The following is a 17,162-nucleotide window of genomic DNA, read 5'->3' as shown; positions in this document are numbered from 1 at the left end:
ATTGAATAAAAAATTAACCTTGGGGGTCAGATTAAACATTTGGGTGTATCAGATGCACAATTGAGGGTAAACATAAACACTGGTCAGCACACTGCACAGAGCTCCCACTCATGCAAAGTATGGCATAAATTGCAGATTTGACCAAGATGTTGTCAGATACGCTCCCATTATTGATTATATTGATGCAGTAATCAAACCAAGGTAAATGTGTCAGTAACAGTAAGGTTCCAGGCTTTGCTGTCATATAGAGTTTTGTTTGTTTCCCATGTTCAGATGCTGATTTCCCTTGAATTGACTGTTGAACAGACACCATACATTAGCAATATATTTAGCTACACTATTCAACTATGTGACTGTTAGTCAGTTGCCAATATTCCAGTAGACAATCATGTAACAAACACCAGGGGTCAAGCTCAGCTTAGATTTTAGAAGTGACTTCTCCTTTTGGATAGATTAGGACAAAAGGGGAGCAAAGCAAGAAATGCAGTGTGTGTATGTGTGTGTGATTTGGTTTGAACTATATTCTCAATTTCTCAATGTCATATTTACATTTAACATTGGTTTTAAGCAAGTTTCTCTTCAAGTAGAATAATCTTGTGTGCGTGTGTATGCACACACACACACACACACACACACACACACACACACACATTGAAAGTGTACGTTTGGATGGAGATATGCATGCAATGTATTTTGGACATGTGACTATACAAGAGCACAGTGGGAACTATTCTCTTTGTCAGAAATTTTAACTGATAGGAATACTTAGATTACAGTATTGTGATTGCAGGTTGGTAAAGCTCAAGAACCACTTCATCACTTTCTAAAAGTTCTCTATAAAAGGGTGTTTGAGAACATTTCTATAGTTTTGAAACAACCCCTATAAAATGTACATGTGAGCTAATGCACAAGTTCTTCACACCTGTATCTTCTTGCCTAATTGCATTCTTGCTGATGAAACATCAACATATCATCTCATTGATCACAAACTGAAGCTTTAAAGTCAATATACTAATGAAAAAGACCATTCTTTCCAACCAATCAAAGAATGAAATATGGTGCCTTGCATGACATGTATGATATTGGGGCGTCTATTTTTAGAAGGTATTTTCTTAATATATCCACTCACTTTCTTGCTTCATAACAACAATTCATTGATAGGATTGCAAATGTATTGTTTTAGTATTTGTCTATGTACTTGTAGTATTTAGACTTTTGTTGCTATGAATTGGATATTTTCCTTAATTTATTTGCTGAATGATTTACGAAAACAATCTAATCAAGAAGTACTTCCAAGAAACTTCTATATCTGCCATTACGGCATGACATGTTCGCTTATGTTTTTGAACTGATTTTATGTAGGAAGTATTGTAAACAAGACATTTAAAAATGTCAATAAAAATTATATTTGCAAAATGCTCTTCAATTTTAAAAACACAAATTGCTATATTAATTTTTAAATTTCAAAATACAGGTTGGTATATTTTCATCATCTGCAAATAACTTGTGGAAATTGGGCATTGATAACTTACTCAGGAAAGGTTTAATGATCAGTCAGCTATTAAGAATGTGCAAGAGTTTGTGTATTGGTGCAACTGATATCAACACCAACTATTTGATGTATATAATAAATTTTGCCTTGGGCTCTAACACAACACTGGAATGACCTGTTGAGTTCAAGAGATCATTTAAAAAATAATAAACTATTGCTATTCATTGTAATGCTGAAAATCACATGGCGAAAGTTGATTTCACTTTCCCAACAGAAGAAGGCAAAGTTTATAATTTGTGAGTGACAGAGTCACTTACTTTGCCTGCTAGGTTGACCCAAGAAACACCATGTGACATATTTAGCTACCCTATTCAACTTTGTGACTGTCAGTCAGTTGCCAATGTTCATGTATTAGAGCATGTAACAAATGCTATTTGATATGTTTAGCTACCCTACTTTATTGACAATACTGTAAGTCAATTGATGTATGTCTCTTGACAAGCATTAGGGAAAGCAATATTTTGATGCATGCTGGATAACATAATTCATTTTTAGATAAGGATCTATTTGTTTTTTGTTTTTTTATTCTAATGATTTCAAGTGAGCTGTCATCTGGTCATGTGTGGGTCACAGTCCCAAAAATGTGTTTCCTTTGCATTTTTAAAAAAATTAGGGTAGGTAGGTTCTTGGGCAAGTCTGACTGTATATTGACTTAAATTGGAAATAGTCACATCTACTCTAAAAGCACATTTAGTGCATTGAAAAATACAATTCATACAATTTTAATACATCTAATAATTTATTATTTTAATATTTTCCTTGCAGCATTTGAAGGACAAGTTTTGGAACTTCTTGTTCTACAAGTTCATCTTCATTTTTGGTGTAATGAATGTGCAGACAATGGAAGAGGTGGTAATGTGGGTAGCTTGGTTCACCATCCTGGGCTTCTTCCATCTTCTGACACAGCTCTCCAAGGACAGGTTTGAATATGTGAGTGCACTTCTCTGAATTTGATGACCATTTATACTCTTCTTTGTGCAGTATGAATTTTTACGATTCCTAATAATAAAGATACCCTGCTCCATCATTTTAAGGCATAAAAGGGCTGCTTTTGAACCTGCTTATAGTGCATAGACAGGTGTGGAATCCATTTTTCTTATGAAAATACCCCAAAAATAGGCCCCATTTGGTTGAAAGTGAATAAGAGTGCTGTCAAAATTGGTAAATGTTGTTGTTGTTGTAGGGTTTAATGTCATTTTTCAGCACAAGATGGGCTATACATGGTGGCCGATATAAATGGTTGAGGAAGATCCCAGGAAAACCCCGGAAAGAACCACTGACTCACGAGAAGATACTGGCATGCTTTCTCACATACCCACATTGGCTGAACCCAAGACGCGAACCTTTGCAGACAGAGGTGAGATGGCAGTGATCCATAATGTTGAGCACTTTAGACCACCTGGCCTCTCTGGGCCTCCAAAATTCGTAATTGAAACCTTGACAAATCTTTTATATCAACTTTGAAAACGGCAATTAATGCCCAGAATTTTGAATCAGTATACTTAAATAAAAATAAACAATGAAATAATAATCACTTAAATATTAATAATGCCTGGAGGTGGAAATACTTTAAGAATTAAATACCAGTTAAATAAGCCTTGTCATGTAAATTCATGATTCAGGTTTATCTTTTAGGGTTTATTATGGAGAAGCAAGTTTTAAATTTGAGTTTGTAGTGAACTTAAAATTTCTGAAGGGGCACTGAGATGAGCAGAAAGTTTACTGTTACTTGCAGTCAAATCTCAGCATCAATATGAGAACAATAAAAAATATAAAGTTTTAATTTTGTTGCCCAAAATAAATGTCCATTTTTAAAAGTTAGAGATTCTCATTTTGTTCTGAATCAACAATAGCATTTGAATATATTTCATATCCACCTGCAGTAAGTAGTGATGTTGTAATGCTTTTTAGGTCTTGGTAACTTGTGCTTCACAGTTGTTTTTTTTGTACAGAGATTATCAAGGGCGAGGTAAATAATCTTCCATTTAAATTTTTGAGGTCTTGTGAAGAAAAAATAACTGTTCATTATGAATCCACTTGACAAATTTTCTTTCCTAGAAGCAAAGTTATTTATGAAATGAATGAATAAATAACAAAGACACAGTTTTCTCATTTTATTGTAAGTTTTCATAAGAGATTGTCAAAATTATTATTATTATTATTATTATTATTATTATTATTATTAATATTATTATTCCTTTATATTAATATTTTGTTCAGTATTGATTACAGTCAAACCTGTGTTCAATGGTCACCTTGTGACAATAGCCATTCTAATTTACTATATAAATACCCTGTATTTAATGGTCACCTGTCTTCTGTGGTCAGATGTCAGTGTTTCTTTACCAAACAGTGGTTTCATCCTGCCTTAAATGGTCAATGGTGTATCAGCAGTGACCACTCCATGTATGCAAATTAAACACTTTTATTTGGTAAACAAGGCATTGTTTAGATAAAGGCATATTGTGTAAATTGATGTTTAAGTATTTCATATCTTACTGTACTCCAGTCACTCAGTCAGTCAAACTCAAAAGTATCAGCAGGTAAAATTCGAAAGGAAAGCAGTTTTAGTCATTACAGCAGAGGATCAAAGCTATTCATTTGCTGGATGGTGGGAAAGTAGTTGTTTTCTTGCAGTAAAAATGGAAGTCATCTTTTGTACCAGTGTGGCAGGCATAGATATATTCAGTGTGGCAGGTATAGTTAGATATATTCAGTGTGACAGGTATAGTTAGATATATTTAGTGTGGCAGGTATAGTTAGATATATTCAGTGTGACAGGTATAGTTAGATATATTTAGTGTGGCAGGTATAGTTAGATATATTCAGTGTAACAGGTAGATATGTTCGTCTATTTGCCATTGAATTAAAGTATGTCTGAAGAAAAAAATGTTCATCTTCGAGGAGAGATACGAGTTACATCCCTTTTCAATAGGGTCAGGGGTCATTCAGTATTCATAACATGTCTGTGAACGAAGATGAAGTTTCATTTTTTGGGTCATAAAAAATAGCCATGTACAGCTTCTTTTGATTTTTTTGTTCATCACAGGCATCTCACATAAGTTGACTGGCTTTTCATCTTGGCAAGTTGAACAACTGATATTGTTTTGATAGTGTGAACAGACTAAAGTCAGTTTGTAATTTTAAATCAGTGATGATTTCATTTCTGGGATGGATTAAAGTGAGCAGGATACAGTAATCTTCTCTGGAACTTGAATTTGGAAGAGAACGGTGTATGCCCATAATTATCATTTTGTTGTATGACGCAAGTAAATCAATCTTGATAATGAAATAATAATAATAATTATAATAATAATAATTGTAATAATAATGATATTCAGTACATGGTATTTATCAAAAATCTGCTTTAATAGGTGATCCTATGTATAACAGTCACCTGTTTGCAACAGTTTTACCTTTTCGCATGAGTGACTGGTATTGACAGGTTTGGCTGTATACACCTTATGTGAATTTTGGAATTGTGCATAGAAACAGAATCAATAAATGCTAGACAGGATAATTGTTCTTTCACCTGTATAAGCATAGCCAGACGTAGGCATCACTTCCGACAGTGATGGCAGTGGCATTAACAGTGTTAATATTTGTTTTTCAAGTCACTGGTATTTGCCAATTTTATTAGCTGTCTGGAAGATTGGTCTTGTCTGTTGAGGATTTGAACTTGCCCAAAATGTTGACTATGAAATATGACAGATAAAATATGGAAAAATAAAATATAGGATGTTTTAAGGAAATTGCATGAGATTTATTTGACAACTATATCACTTCTATGTACATTTTATATTTCTTTGCAATTTACTACCGTATGTTGACAGTTAAAGTTATGGAAAAAAATATCTGAATCAGTAGTACATGCAGATAGATATGTTGATGAGGGAAGTGTTAGAATGCAGATATAGTTGATTTTTTTAATTTAAACTATTTTCAAAAGTCATCTTGGAAAATGCATGAAATTGAGCAAACGATAAAGAATATTGAGCAACAAACTTAAGCTTATTTCAAGCTTTCTCATTAACAGTATTTACTTTTATAATATGGCAATTGTGATTAATAAATGCATAGTATTGCAAACACTGAAACTTGCTGATGAGTTATTAAAAAAATGGAATATACAATATAGTGATATTGTCAGACAATAACTAATAAGCATTTACAGCAGAAACATGTTACTTTTTACTGGCAAGTCAACAAATGAGAAAAGATGTATAAAGATGTTGGCATTGGTGGGTGTACAGATAAAGTACTTTTACTTAAGCTTGGGTGGTATATAGTTATAATAACCAGAGTAACATGTTTTCAATCAAAGAGAAATTGCTTTGCAGTTTCTGATTCACCACATGAGTGTCTGTTGCTAGATGACATTTGGTTTCTGAGATGATCAGGATCTGTCTTCTGTGCATAATTAGTGTTATTATTTTCCTCCTTGATAGTAACTGATTGGCACTTTTAATGGATTCATATTTGGGTGTTATATAAAAGAGTACGATGAATTGTTGTTTCAAATTTCCAGAGGTAGAGAATTCCATTCTGCAACAGACCTTGGTAAAAAATGATTTCTGTTTGGATTTGTCATGGCAGAGGGCATTTTGAGGCTTTTCCCTCATGAAGTTGTCAATTACTTGTTGAAAGTGTTATGTACCGAATCACATAATACTGAAGACTGTGATTTTTTTTACACAACTGCCATATATTACAGAACTGTGTGGGCCTGGGGTGGGTGGTGTAAAATGCCTGCTTTTACCGATCACTGCCATCTCACATTTGTCAACATGGGTTCCATATACGGATTCAGCAAATTTAGGTTTGTGAGAAAGCTTGCCAGTAGCTTCTCGTGTCTCTGTGGTTCATACTGGCATTTTCTTGGGTTCTTCCTCCACCAGTTATACAGGCCACCATATATAGCCTATAGTATGCTGAAAAATGGCAACAAGAACAACAGAACCTTGGTCTAGTGGGCACTATCAAAATATTTTCAATTACTTTGTTTTTGGAAAGGAAAGGAAGATATAAAACTGAGTATAACCTTTCAACTCTTATTGTTAAATGCTAGTGGGATTTGGGTCATGGGGTCCATATCTTCACATTTGGAATCACATTATAACAAGATATATATATATATATATATATATATATATATATATATATATATATATATATATATATATATATATATATGCCCTTCATTTAATGATGCTTTATTGATTTAGAAATGGCAGTTCAACTTCCATCAGTGGCTTTCCAAATTTTTCCAAACAGGTGAATCTCAAAATAATGATAAGTTGATGATATTTATAGAATGTTTATATTAATTTTGCTGCCCAAAACAAGTACATTTAATAAAATAATGTTCTTGATTATTTCTCAAAGTTGGTCTCCTATTGAGGATGTATTTCTCCCGGGAAAGCTGTGTGAACAAGATGGATTAATTGCATTTCAGATCCACTCTTTGGAATAAATGCATTTACTAGTCAATGTTGAATCTTGCCCTTCAGACTTACTTTGGAATAAATGTATTTACTAGTCAGTGTTGAATCTTGCCATTCAGACTTACTTTGGAATAAATGCATTTACTAGTCACTGTTGAATCTTGCCATTCAGACTTACTTTGGAATAAATGCATTTACTAGTCAGTGTTGAATTTTGCCCTTCAGACTGACTTTGGAATAAATGCATTTACTGGTCAATGTTGAATCTTGCCCTTCAGACTTACTTTGGAATAAATGCATTTACTAGTCATTGTTGAATTTTGCCCTTCAGACTGACTTTGGAATAAATGCATTTACTGGTCAATGTTGAATTTTGCCCTTCAGACTTACTTTGGAATAAATGCATTTACTAGTCAGTGTTGAATCTTGTCCTTCAGACTTACTTTGGAATAAATGCATTTACTAGTCACTGTTGAATCTTGCCATTCAGACTTACTTTGGAATAAATGCATTTACTAGTCAGTGTTGAATCTTGCCCTTCAGACTTACTTTGGAATAAATGTATTTACTAGTCAGTGTTGAATCTTGCCATTCAGACTTACTTTGGAATAAATGCATTTACTAGTCAGTGTTGAATTTTGCCATTCAAACTTACTTTGGAATAAATGCATTTACTAGTCAGTGTTGAATCTTGCCCTTCAGACTGACTTTGGAATAAATGCATTTACTAGTCAGTGTTGAATCTTGCCCTTCAGACTTACTTTGGAATAAATGTATTTACTAGTCAGTGTTGAATCTTGCCATTCAAACTTACTTTGGAATAAATGCATTTACTAGTCAGTGTTGAATTGTGCCATTCAAACTTACTTTGGAATAAATGCATTTACTAGTCAGTGTTGAATTGTGCCCTTCAGACTTACTTTGTAATAAATGCATTTACTAGTCAGTGTTGAATTGTACCATTCAGACTTACTTTGGAATAAATGCATTTACTAGTCAGTGTTGAAACTTGCCCTTCAGACTTACTTTGGAATAAATGCATTTACTAGTCAGTGTTGAATCTTGCCCTTCAAACTTACTGTGAGAGTGACTAAAGGCTAAGAGAAGAAAAGTAATTCAGATTTCAAATCAATGCTTTTTTGAGAATTTGAGTGACATCTTGTTAGTGATGAAAAATGATACAGTGCCAGTATACCCCAGTGCCTAGATGCAGATGAGACACCAAGTTCCTAGAAACAATTGTCTAAATTGTTTGTGTTTCAGACAAATCTTGTGTAATCTATTTCAACATACTATTAGATATACAAATACTTTGTATGCAACAAAGTCAAATAAATGAACTCCTAAGATTAAGGGAAATACATACATACATACATACATACATACATACATACATACATACATACATACATATATATACACACACACGTTGACTTCATGGTTTACAACATTGATACATTGGACAAATATGATTTTTTTTTACCTTATTAAGAGAAGTTGAGTATAATACTGCTCAATGAATTGTTTTGTCTTAATTATTAAGTATTAAGAAGTAGATATCACATTTCTGGTAGCCATATCAGTACTGATGTCAAGATTTGTGGATTATTCTCCAGTTTTTTTAAGTCAATGACATGGACATGCCAAACATTTCAGAAATTGCAGAATTATTGCAGATTTTTAGTGAAAAGTATGCTTTCTGAATTATATTGACAAAAGTCTGGAGTTAAATTTGTTTTTTAGTGTATTGGGATATAAGAGGGTTTTCTGTTTGGACACAGGTAGGGAGATAAGTTTATAAGCACTGTATCATAGATCTGTTCCTGTATATAGGATAAAGTTTCTTGATGTAATAAACAATGTGTATAACATGAAACCAGTCAGTTAGACTGCAAAATAGGTGAAAATATGAAGAGCAAAGAAGCATGCAAATAATTAATGAGGAAAACTAATATTTATGGTTATTCTTGTGCCCACATGTTGAAGGAATGTAAGGCAATGAATTGGAAGAATTGATACATTTGTCCTCATTGGACCTACAATTGTCTTTATGTTTGTATAGGAGCATAGGAAGGTACAATATTTGTTTATATATAAGTTTGTTGCTTTTGTTGAAGATACTATTCATTTTGATGGCTGATTAGGAAACACTGAGGCTAGGATTCCTGGAAAGCGTATTAATGGGTTGGCATATCTGGGACAGGAAGTAAATTATAATGTGAATCACTGGCAAGAGAGTGTTCAGTAGAACCCTGGTATCATTAATGCTGATGTTGTGTTTTGTATTAGTTAAAATTGGATCACTTAAATATGACTTAAATCTATGAATAAAGGGTTTCATTTTCAGCTGTCTTTCTCTCCCAGCACCCCTCGTTTTATACATGTGAAGTTGCTGTCCCTATTAATGGCCATTCTTCTGTCTTGCTGTGGATTAATGGCACTATGTGTCTACATTGGACTACAAGTGGGCATCACCATATTTGCCTTCATGGCTGCAGAGGTAAAGTTGAGCATATGATACTTTTTATAATTAGGACTAACACATTTTTTTGATTTAATATTTAATTTTAGGTTGTGGTATTAAATTATTTGTCTTTACCTGTTAGTACCTGGTTTCTGCATAGACCAAATTAGCAATGTTTAGAAGCATTTAAACTTGGCTTCACTAGTTTTTGCATGCACATTTATGCATATGATGACAACTCATTAAGCAAATCTACCAATTTCTCATGCACTACAAAGTGCTGTGATGAACAAACTGTGACCTTTCATTGATAGAGTGATCTATAATGCAGACAGAACATTTAATTCAGTTCAGCTGTATATCTCTCTTTATACACAGCAAATTTCATAAATCTGAGAAAGTGATTTGACAAGGCGAAATGACAAGACCTAGATTTCACCAGCATAACTTAAGTCAGGAATTAAGCTCATAGAATCCAGGAATCTGATTGGCTGAAATTCAAGTCTGATTTGAAATTGGTCAATGAGATAGTGTAAGTCTAGACTTAAAACTTGCATTGGTCATAATGAAACCAGACCATCAGTTTTCTTGTTGTGTACTTAGTGAAGAGTTGGTACTGATGATTTTCATAAACATGAGCCGACCATGTAATACCTCGACTCCCATTCATAATCTGACATGTGTCACTAGAGCCAACTCACACATAACTGCAAGGATCCTCATGGTTTTTCAGAAATAACATTTTTTGTAGCATGAGAGAGACTAGGAATGTGAAGATCAAACGAAACTGGAGTATTTATTACTTTTTTCATGACTTCTTATAACCAAGTTATAATGTATAATGACGTTTTGCTTTTAGTTATTCATTTAAACACACAACTTCAGATTCACAATAATTATTATTGGCTTCTTTTAAATTGTCTGTTTTTGTTTTTTTTGATACTAGATAGTTCCTCATGCTTCCTTGAATAAGAATAGTTACTTACAGCTGTTAACTGTTTAATTTGACAATGTCGATTCTTTGAACAGACAGTGTTGTTTAGTGGCTCTTGTAATATTTTTAACTTAATCGATACATTTCGTCTGTTTGAAAGAACTAATTGAACCCTGTTAATATTTTGTATATATTATCTATAAATAATGTGAATCTATTTATTTTCATTGGTATCAGTTTTCATGGTTTTGCAGATAAAATAAAAATTTCAAGAGGACGTTAAGTTCATGGATTGTGGAAGGAGTCCTCTTGTTTCTGCAAAATATTATTGTTTGTGTATCTTTAAATTCATTGTTTTTTAGAATAATGATTTTTTTAAAAATTGTATACCATGAAATATTGTGAATTTAGTTTTTATAGGAATAATATTATCTAGAAATACATTAAAGTTAAACGTATACAAAATTTAAAAAAAATATTTTAATATTTAAAATATTGTTCAGTTTTATGCTGATTAGTGTTTTCATTTCAAGTTCATTTGTTTCACGATGATTTATATTTCAGTGTATGCTGCTCGCCCTAAGGGCTTTCTATGTTGCTGTTAGGTAAGACTACTCAGATCTCACATGCCATGGATTTAAAACATAGATAGCAGTTATTTTTTGTGGGTATTTTATTTCACAATATATGGGTTTAATCAGTAATTCATCAAAATTAAACATGATAAATTTATACCTAGTCAATACAGACCAGCAGATAGCAGTGTCAGATTAAAACATGACAAAAATGTAAGGTTGAAAGTTTGGCACCACGAACATGACCTGTTACAATAAAGATTGTTTATTATAGTCACAGATGAAAACATTTTCAATGAGGTCGTCATATTTGCTGTGATAATAATAATAATAATAATAATAGCACATAATTAATCTCTAGATTTTAACCCTCGAAAAAAAGAAAAAACAGAAGACCAAATACCACTAATTTAAAATGCTGTTTTATGAAGAGATTGATTGTAATGTCTTTCCATGCAGACAAATCTACTGGACTAAACATGAAATTTACAAGGTGTTATCTTATTTGTTAATAATTTGTGTTTTAATTCTTCATATTGGTAAGAGACTTGTACAGTTTTTCATTATTTATTTAGTATTTTAAAATTATAGACCATTGTTTAGGTGACTATGAAGTTAAAACAGTAAACATTGTAACATTGTATTGGTGCAAAGCAGATGCCAATATAATGGCTTTGCTGGTTTACAGTATTCATGAAAAAGATATCTTTGCATGTGTGTGTACTTTGAAACTTTTCAAATTCATGGGGTTCCAATTTTCATGGTTTTCTTGGGTGAGCTTCACGACAAATTTAATGTGACCATGATATATCAACCAAACCATCATTCACTGCCCCACCCCAGTCACTTGCAATGGAAAACATGTCCTGTTTCTTTGTTTTAATACAACAGCTATCTGTAGTAATGAGAATGTGAAACATACATAAGAACATGCATCATGAGGAACATTGAAACTGTTGATTACAATTTATTTTGAATGCAAATTTTCATGAACATAAAAATGTGTGTTACACAGTATATAGTAGTAATGACATCAGATTTACTCACTGGCTGTGTTCTGCTTTATTTTCTAAAGCACATATTAATCCCATATGTATTTATACATTTTGGCATAGACCAATTAGTTGTTAAATGAACAATCTGCAGATTAGTTACACTTTTTCAAAGCCCATTTCACTTGGGTCTCTCAGAAGTGCTAATTTGTCATATGTGCAGATAAGCCTCCTTGCGTGAATTGGTTTTAGGTTATTTTCATGTCTGCTGAGACTTGGTTTGAATGTATATCTTTACTGTGTCCTTCAGTTCATTCAATCAATGAATACTCAATCAATCATGAAGTCGTATTTTAGGACATCTTTGGCACCCGTTATTACAGTATGTGCATTAATAACACCATCATTCACCTGAACTTTATGGATTCAGTTTTGTACCACAAGGCCAAGGTCACCGAGCAACAAGGGGTTCCAATACATCAATGTTGGCAAGCATGTAAGGTGTATAGTTGTTGGTTTTGTTCAAATGCCTAATCCCTAATTGTTGAGAACTTTATACTTTGATATCAGCCTTTATCAACACCTGAGAAGCTAAATACATAAGATTTCATTAGTAGTATTAAATGTGTTAGCTCAAAAATGTGTGGAAAAATTAAGTCAGCATTTTATTTCAGATCTCAGCATTTATGCCAGATGTTGGCAATGAATAACTTAATTATGTGGAAATGAATGTTGGTATACTAATAAAATTATACAGAGATACATGCATAGTTTTTTGTGTAAATGATATGAGATGAGGTACCTGTGAATATGTATATTTTACCCAACACTGAAATTTGATTTCCACGATAAGGTGTTTTACAGTATGTGTATATATTGCCTGTAGGTATGCCATTCACCTGATTGATATGAACCTGGAGGGAATCTGGGAGAACAGATCTATCTATGTTTACTTCACAGAACTTACATTTGAGCTGGCCGTTCTCTCAATTGACTTTGCTCATCATCTACATATGCTGGTGAGTAAAATTAAATTGTGCAGCTGACAGTTTGTCACTTAAAATTAATAGGTGAAGGAAATTGATTGTTGTTTCAGATATTATTTATTTCAAACTTGATTCCTGTGAAGGAGAAAAATGGCTATCCCTTTTTAACACTCTTTTTTAAGCAATGTTTAGTGCTGCTGTATTGACTGAAAAGTCGGCAAAATATCTGTAGTCATCAGACATACTAGGAGTTTCTGTCCTGCCTGCATAAGTTATTGCTAAACAGTTTTCGTTTACTTCTGTAGTTGTGGATGTACCCTCTCACCACTGAAGCCACCAAAGGGCAGCAGAGGTGGCAGCACGGAGCCTATCTCAGATGCTGCTAGAGTTACAAATGCATCAATTGGTACAAGAAATGATGAAGCATTTTTTAAAATTTAAGGCTGTTTCTGCATGTACATTTTGTCAGTCTGTTAATAATATGGACCTTATGAGGAAGTGTCCCTCCCCCATTTGTAGGGACCCCAGTGGGATAAAATCCCTTACATGTCCAAGTATGGCCTTCATGCTGTAAGTGGGGGCATTTTACAGATACTAATGATCCATGTACATGTCCTTTTTTTACTGTACAAAGTCATTCCAGCAGCAGACCAGCCTGTCCACCAGTCAAGTCAGCCATACCATTTGTATAGTGACCGTAGATCCATCACTTTAGTGAGTCATACTTCATACTGGCCAGTAGTGGCATTTTATGTGGTGCCCATTGTGCATGTGCAGTTCTGATTTTGACCATCCAACTGACCACCCAACTGACAGACAGGTTGCCAACCATAGAGCATCCATGCTGATCATCCAGCACCAGCCATCCATGTGGGTGAAACTTGCTCAGCCTTTTCAACCAGTGAGCCACCGTTTATTTATGGCTTATCTATTGGAACACTGAAGTTTTTTTAGTGATGATGGCTATGCCACATGTATGCTGCCACTGATGTTTCAATCAGTTATGGCTGATGTCATGAGGACGATAACTCGCAGATTGATTGTGAGGATATCTCTGATGCCTTTTCTTACTCAGATCTGACAATGAAACAGACTGGTTTTAGTTTTAAGGCAGCTGTAGAGGAAATCTGCCGGGTGCCAGCAGCTTCTGAATGCCCACCACTGCCAAATGTCAGTCAGCCATTCCTATAAAGTCCAGATATTGGTGGATTTAGAGGATGAGGATAGGAACATCTCTCCATCTGTCTATTGCCTTAGTCATCATCTATCAACTTAGATTTGGTGAGGCAAAATATCTGTCTTCATTTGTTGTCACTCAAATGACATCATTCCTTGATGTTCCATGCAACACCTCTTAGGTTATGCTTCTTTTTAGGTGATAGGACTGAGGCAATGAGGAGGCAAGCAGCAAAGAACTGTCTCTCCAACTGGCTATGCATACTTCACAGACTTTCAGACCGAATCCATCTCAACCTCAAAGTAGAGTTGATCTTCGGCAAAGATGCAAAGAGTCAAGAGATCGAATACTGTCCAGCCTCCAAACAACCACCATTGACTCACCACCCCAGTTGACCACAGACAGTCTGCTATTTGTTGACAGACTCCTTTTTTTATCAGTGTTGGATTGACCTTTTTTCCTAAAACAAAGCCGAAATTATACAGTAAGATAAGTGGACAGTAGAGATCATTTAGAAAATGAATTCTCCTGGTTTTATTGCAGGTTCTTTCTTGTGTCAAAGGCCAATGGAAAACTCAGGCCAGATCATCAGGCTGAGTCATCTCAACAAATACATTGCAGTACTGAAGTTTGAGATGGAAATAGCTAACTCAGTCAAACTTTCCATAAAAAAGAACAGATTTGCAATCAGTCTAGATTTAACCAATACACATTTTGAGATTGCTTTTTATCTAGCTTCACACAATTTCCATTTGTTTGCCTACCAAGGAATTAAAAGTTTTCATGCCCTTTGATTTCAGCATAAGCTCTTGGGGCTTTACAAAAGTTATAGTGGTTAGAATGTCCACCCCAGATGCAGAAGGTCATGGGTTCAAACCCTGGCTGAGTCAAACCAAAGACTTCTAAAATTGGTACCAACAGCTGCCTCGCTAGGTGCTCAGCATTAAGAGGTTAGTGTTAGGACTGGTCGGCCTGGTGTCAGGATAATGTGACTGGGTGGGACATCATGCTACATGTCTGCGGCATGATGCCCCAGTGCTAGACATCACTTTAAACTGCCACACTGCAGACATTGTAGCGATATGACTGTAAAATTGTTAAAGCTACGTTAAAAATCTTAATCACACACACACACACACACATACATACACAATATAAACTACACCACCAACCTGTACTGGTTGACTCCATCAACTGCGACACTGGTGTATCTAGATGATATCCATCAAATATACATACTAGGTTCTATTTTGGTGATGGGCATGAACAATCTTGTCTCTTCTCACCCACTTAGTTTTTGTGGTAAGCTGGGAAAAGTTGGATCTCAAATCTTCCCAGCATTTGTCCATTTGGTCATGGAGTTAATTATTTCAGTGTCTGTCTTCTTGTAAGCAATTTATGGATTATCAAGTTGGTAGAGTCAGTTTCCAACAAGGAATGAATTATGACAAGAGAGTGTTTGCTTGCATAATGTGGCAGCAGATCTGATCAAGCTGACACACACACACACTTTATCGCCATTACTTATGCTGCTAGTTTGAAAACTGTCTTGTGCATATAGAAATTACATTTTATATTGACCCATCTGTAAGAAAAAGGAGTGGATAATGTTTCATGAGGTTTCTGTTTTTAAATATACTTTTTAATTCAGAGTTTTAATTCAAGGTAAAGAGCCAATTTCAAGTATAAGATTTAAATCTGAAGAAGAAAGCCTCATACATGATTTTTTTCTGTTTTAATCCACTTTTCTCCTGGCTTGAATGAGATTTTTATTGATATAGTCCATTTTTTTTATCATCTCCGATTCATTTTTTATAAAAAAGGTCTGTCTGCTCCCATTCTGCAGCAACCCTTGTAAATTATTCGTTCCATATATTAGTTATCACATGACTCTCGTAAAGAGTATTCTGATTGGTCAAAGGTTTAAATTCATCAAGTGAATCTTCTTGTAATGGAAACTGATGGCAATGGAAAGAAGAAGCATACTTGCAAAATATGGCATCCCAAGTTGTTGAGAGAGACCATGACATGAAAAGTATAGATAAAGGTTTAAAAAAACGTGTGGATATGAGAATGGCTGGAGGAAAAAGTTGACAGAAATTTAGTTGGTCAGTTTATAAGATAACTGAACGCTAGAGGACTGGCATTTTGTGGCCTCTGCTCTATGGTAATCGCGGTTGGAAGAGTTTGGAGCAGCACCTACAAAAGGAGCTGCATACAGAAAAATTGAAGCTCAGAAGGCATCTGGAAAAAGTGCAGTTAATTACTATAAGAAGAAAGATTTCTTGCATGAACAGATGTAGCTCCTCTGTCAGAATATGCGCACTGCATGTCTCCAATACAAGCACCAGCTTGAAAGGAAAATGGCTCTCATTGAGAAGGAAAAGAAACGATTGTACATTGAACCAAAAAAGTCAGTGGTGACAAAAAGGAAGGCTAAAGAAATTTTTGCCAAAGCCGCAAAAGAGCTCTACTGGCATATCAACAGGTTGTGTCCATTGGAGAAGAAAGCAAGTGAATGTATGGGATTATTTGTATATATTTGATATACTTTGGTGTTTGTTTTAAGATTTGTTATGAAAAGAGAGAAGTATAATATATTTGCTACAAAAAGTGAGAAATTATTGTGACTTAATTATGATGTGAACACTGACATGATCATGAAATAACTTCAGCAACAATAGTATTGGAGAACAAATTCATGTGACTATAAATATTGTGAAATTATTGAAGTCAAGTTGAACATTTTTGGTAAGTTTATTAGTTTTTCAAATGATTATTTTGGTTTATTTTATGATGATAAGTTGCACCAGGAGCAGTTTTTTTTTAAGAGTGTGAAATGCATTTTTGGCTACGGGCCTTCGGCCCCCTGGATGCCGAATCAGGGGCACTGCCCTTCGAGACTGCATTGGGTGAGGACCCCCAAACCCTCCTTAAAAATATTTCATCTTTTTTTATGGAAGACAAAATCATGTCTGAAAGCCTGAACATTGTGTAAATGCTAATTAAGTTAGCATGTAACAGTGTTCAGATATGAC

The 17,162-nt window shown here is 34.3% G+C and overlaps 1 protein-coding gene across 1 annotated transcript in view; it reads left to right on the top strand.

Annotated features, from left to right (window-relative positions):
* Nucleotides 1-17,162, top strand: part of LOC149783059 (E3 ubiquitin-protein ligase AMFR-like) — a 77,411-nt gene that overhangs the window by 14,846 nt on the left and 45,403 nt on the right. The window contains exons 3-6 of the mRNA XM_089934657.1: nt 2,318-2,482; nt 9,344-9,496; nt 10,959-10,999; nt 12,848-12,980. Coding sequence (XP_089790783.1) covers nt 2,318-2,482; nt 9,344-9,496; nt 10,959-10,999; nt 12,848-12,980 — 492 coding nt within the window. The remainder of the gene's footprint in view (nt 1-2,317; nt 2,483-9,343; nt 9,497-10,958; nt 11,000-12,847; nt 12,981-17,162) is intronic.

The sequence above is a fragment of the Sinohyriopsis cumingii genome, chromosome 15 (assembly GCF_028554795.1).
Source record: "Sinohyriopsis cumingii isolate HCF-2022 chromosome 15, ASM2855479v2, whole genome shotgun sequence".
NCBI classification, from domain to species: Eukaryota; Metazoa; Mollusca; class Bivalvia; order Unionida; family Unionidae; genus Sinohyriopsis; species Sinohyriopsis cumingii.
This window is presented reverse-complemented; position numbering and strand designations above follow the sequence as displayed.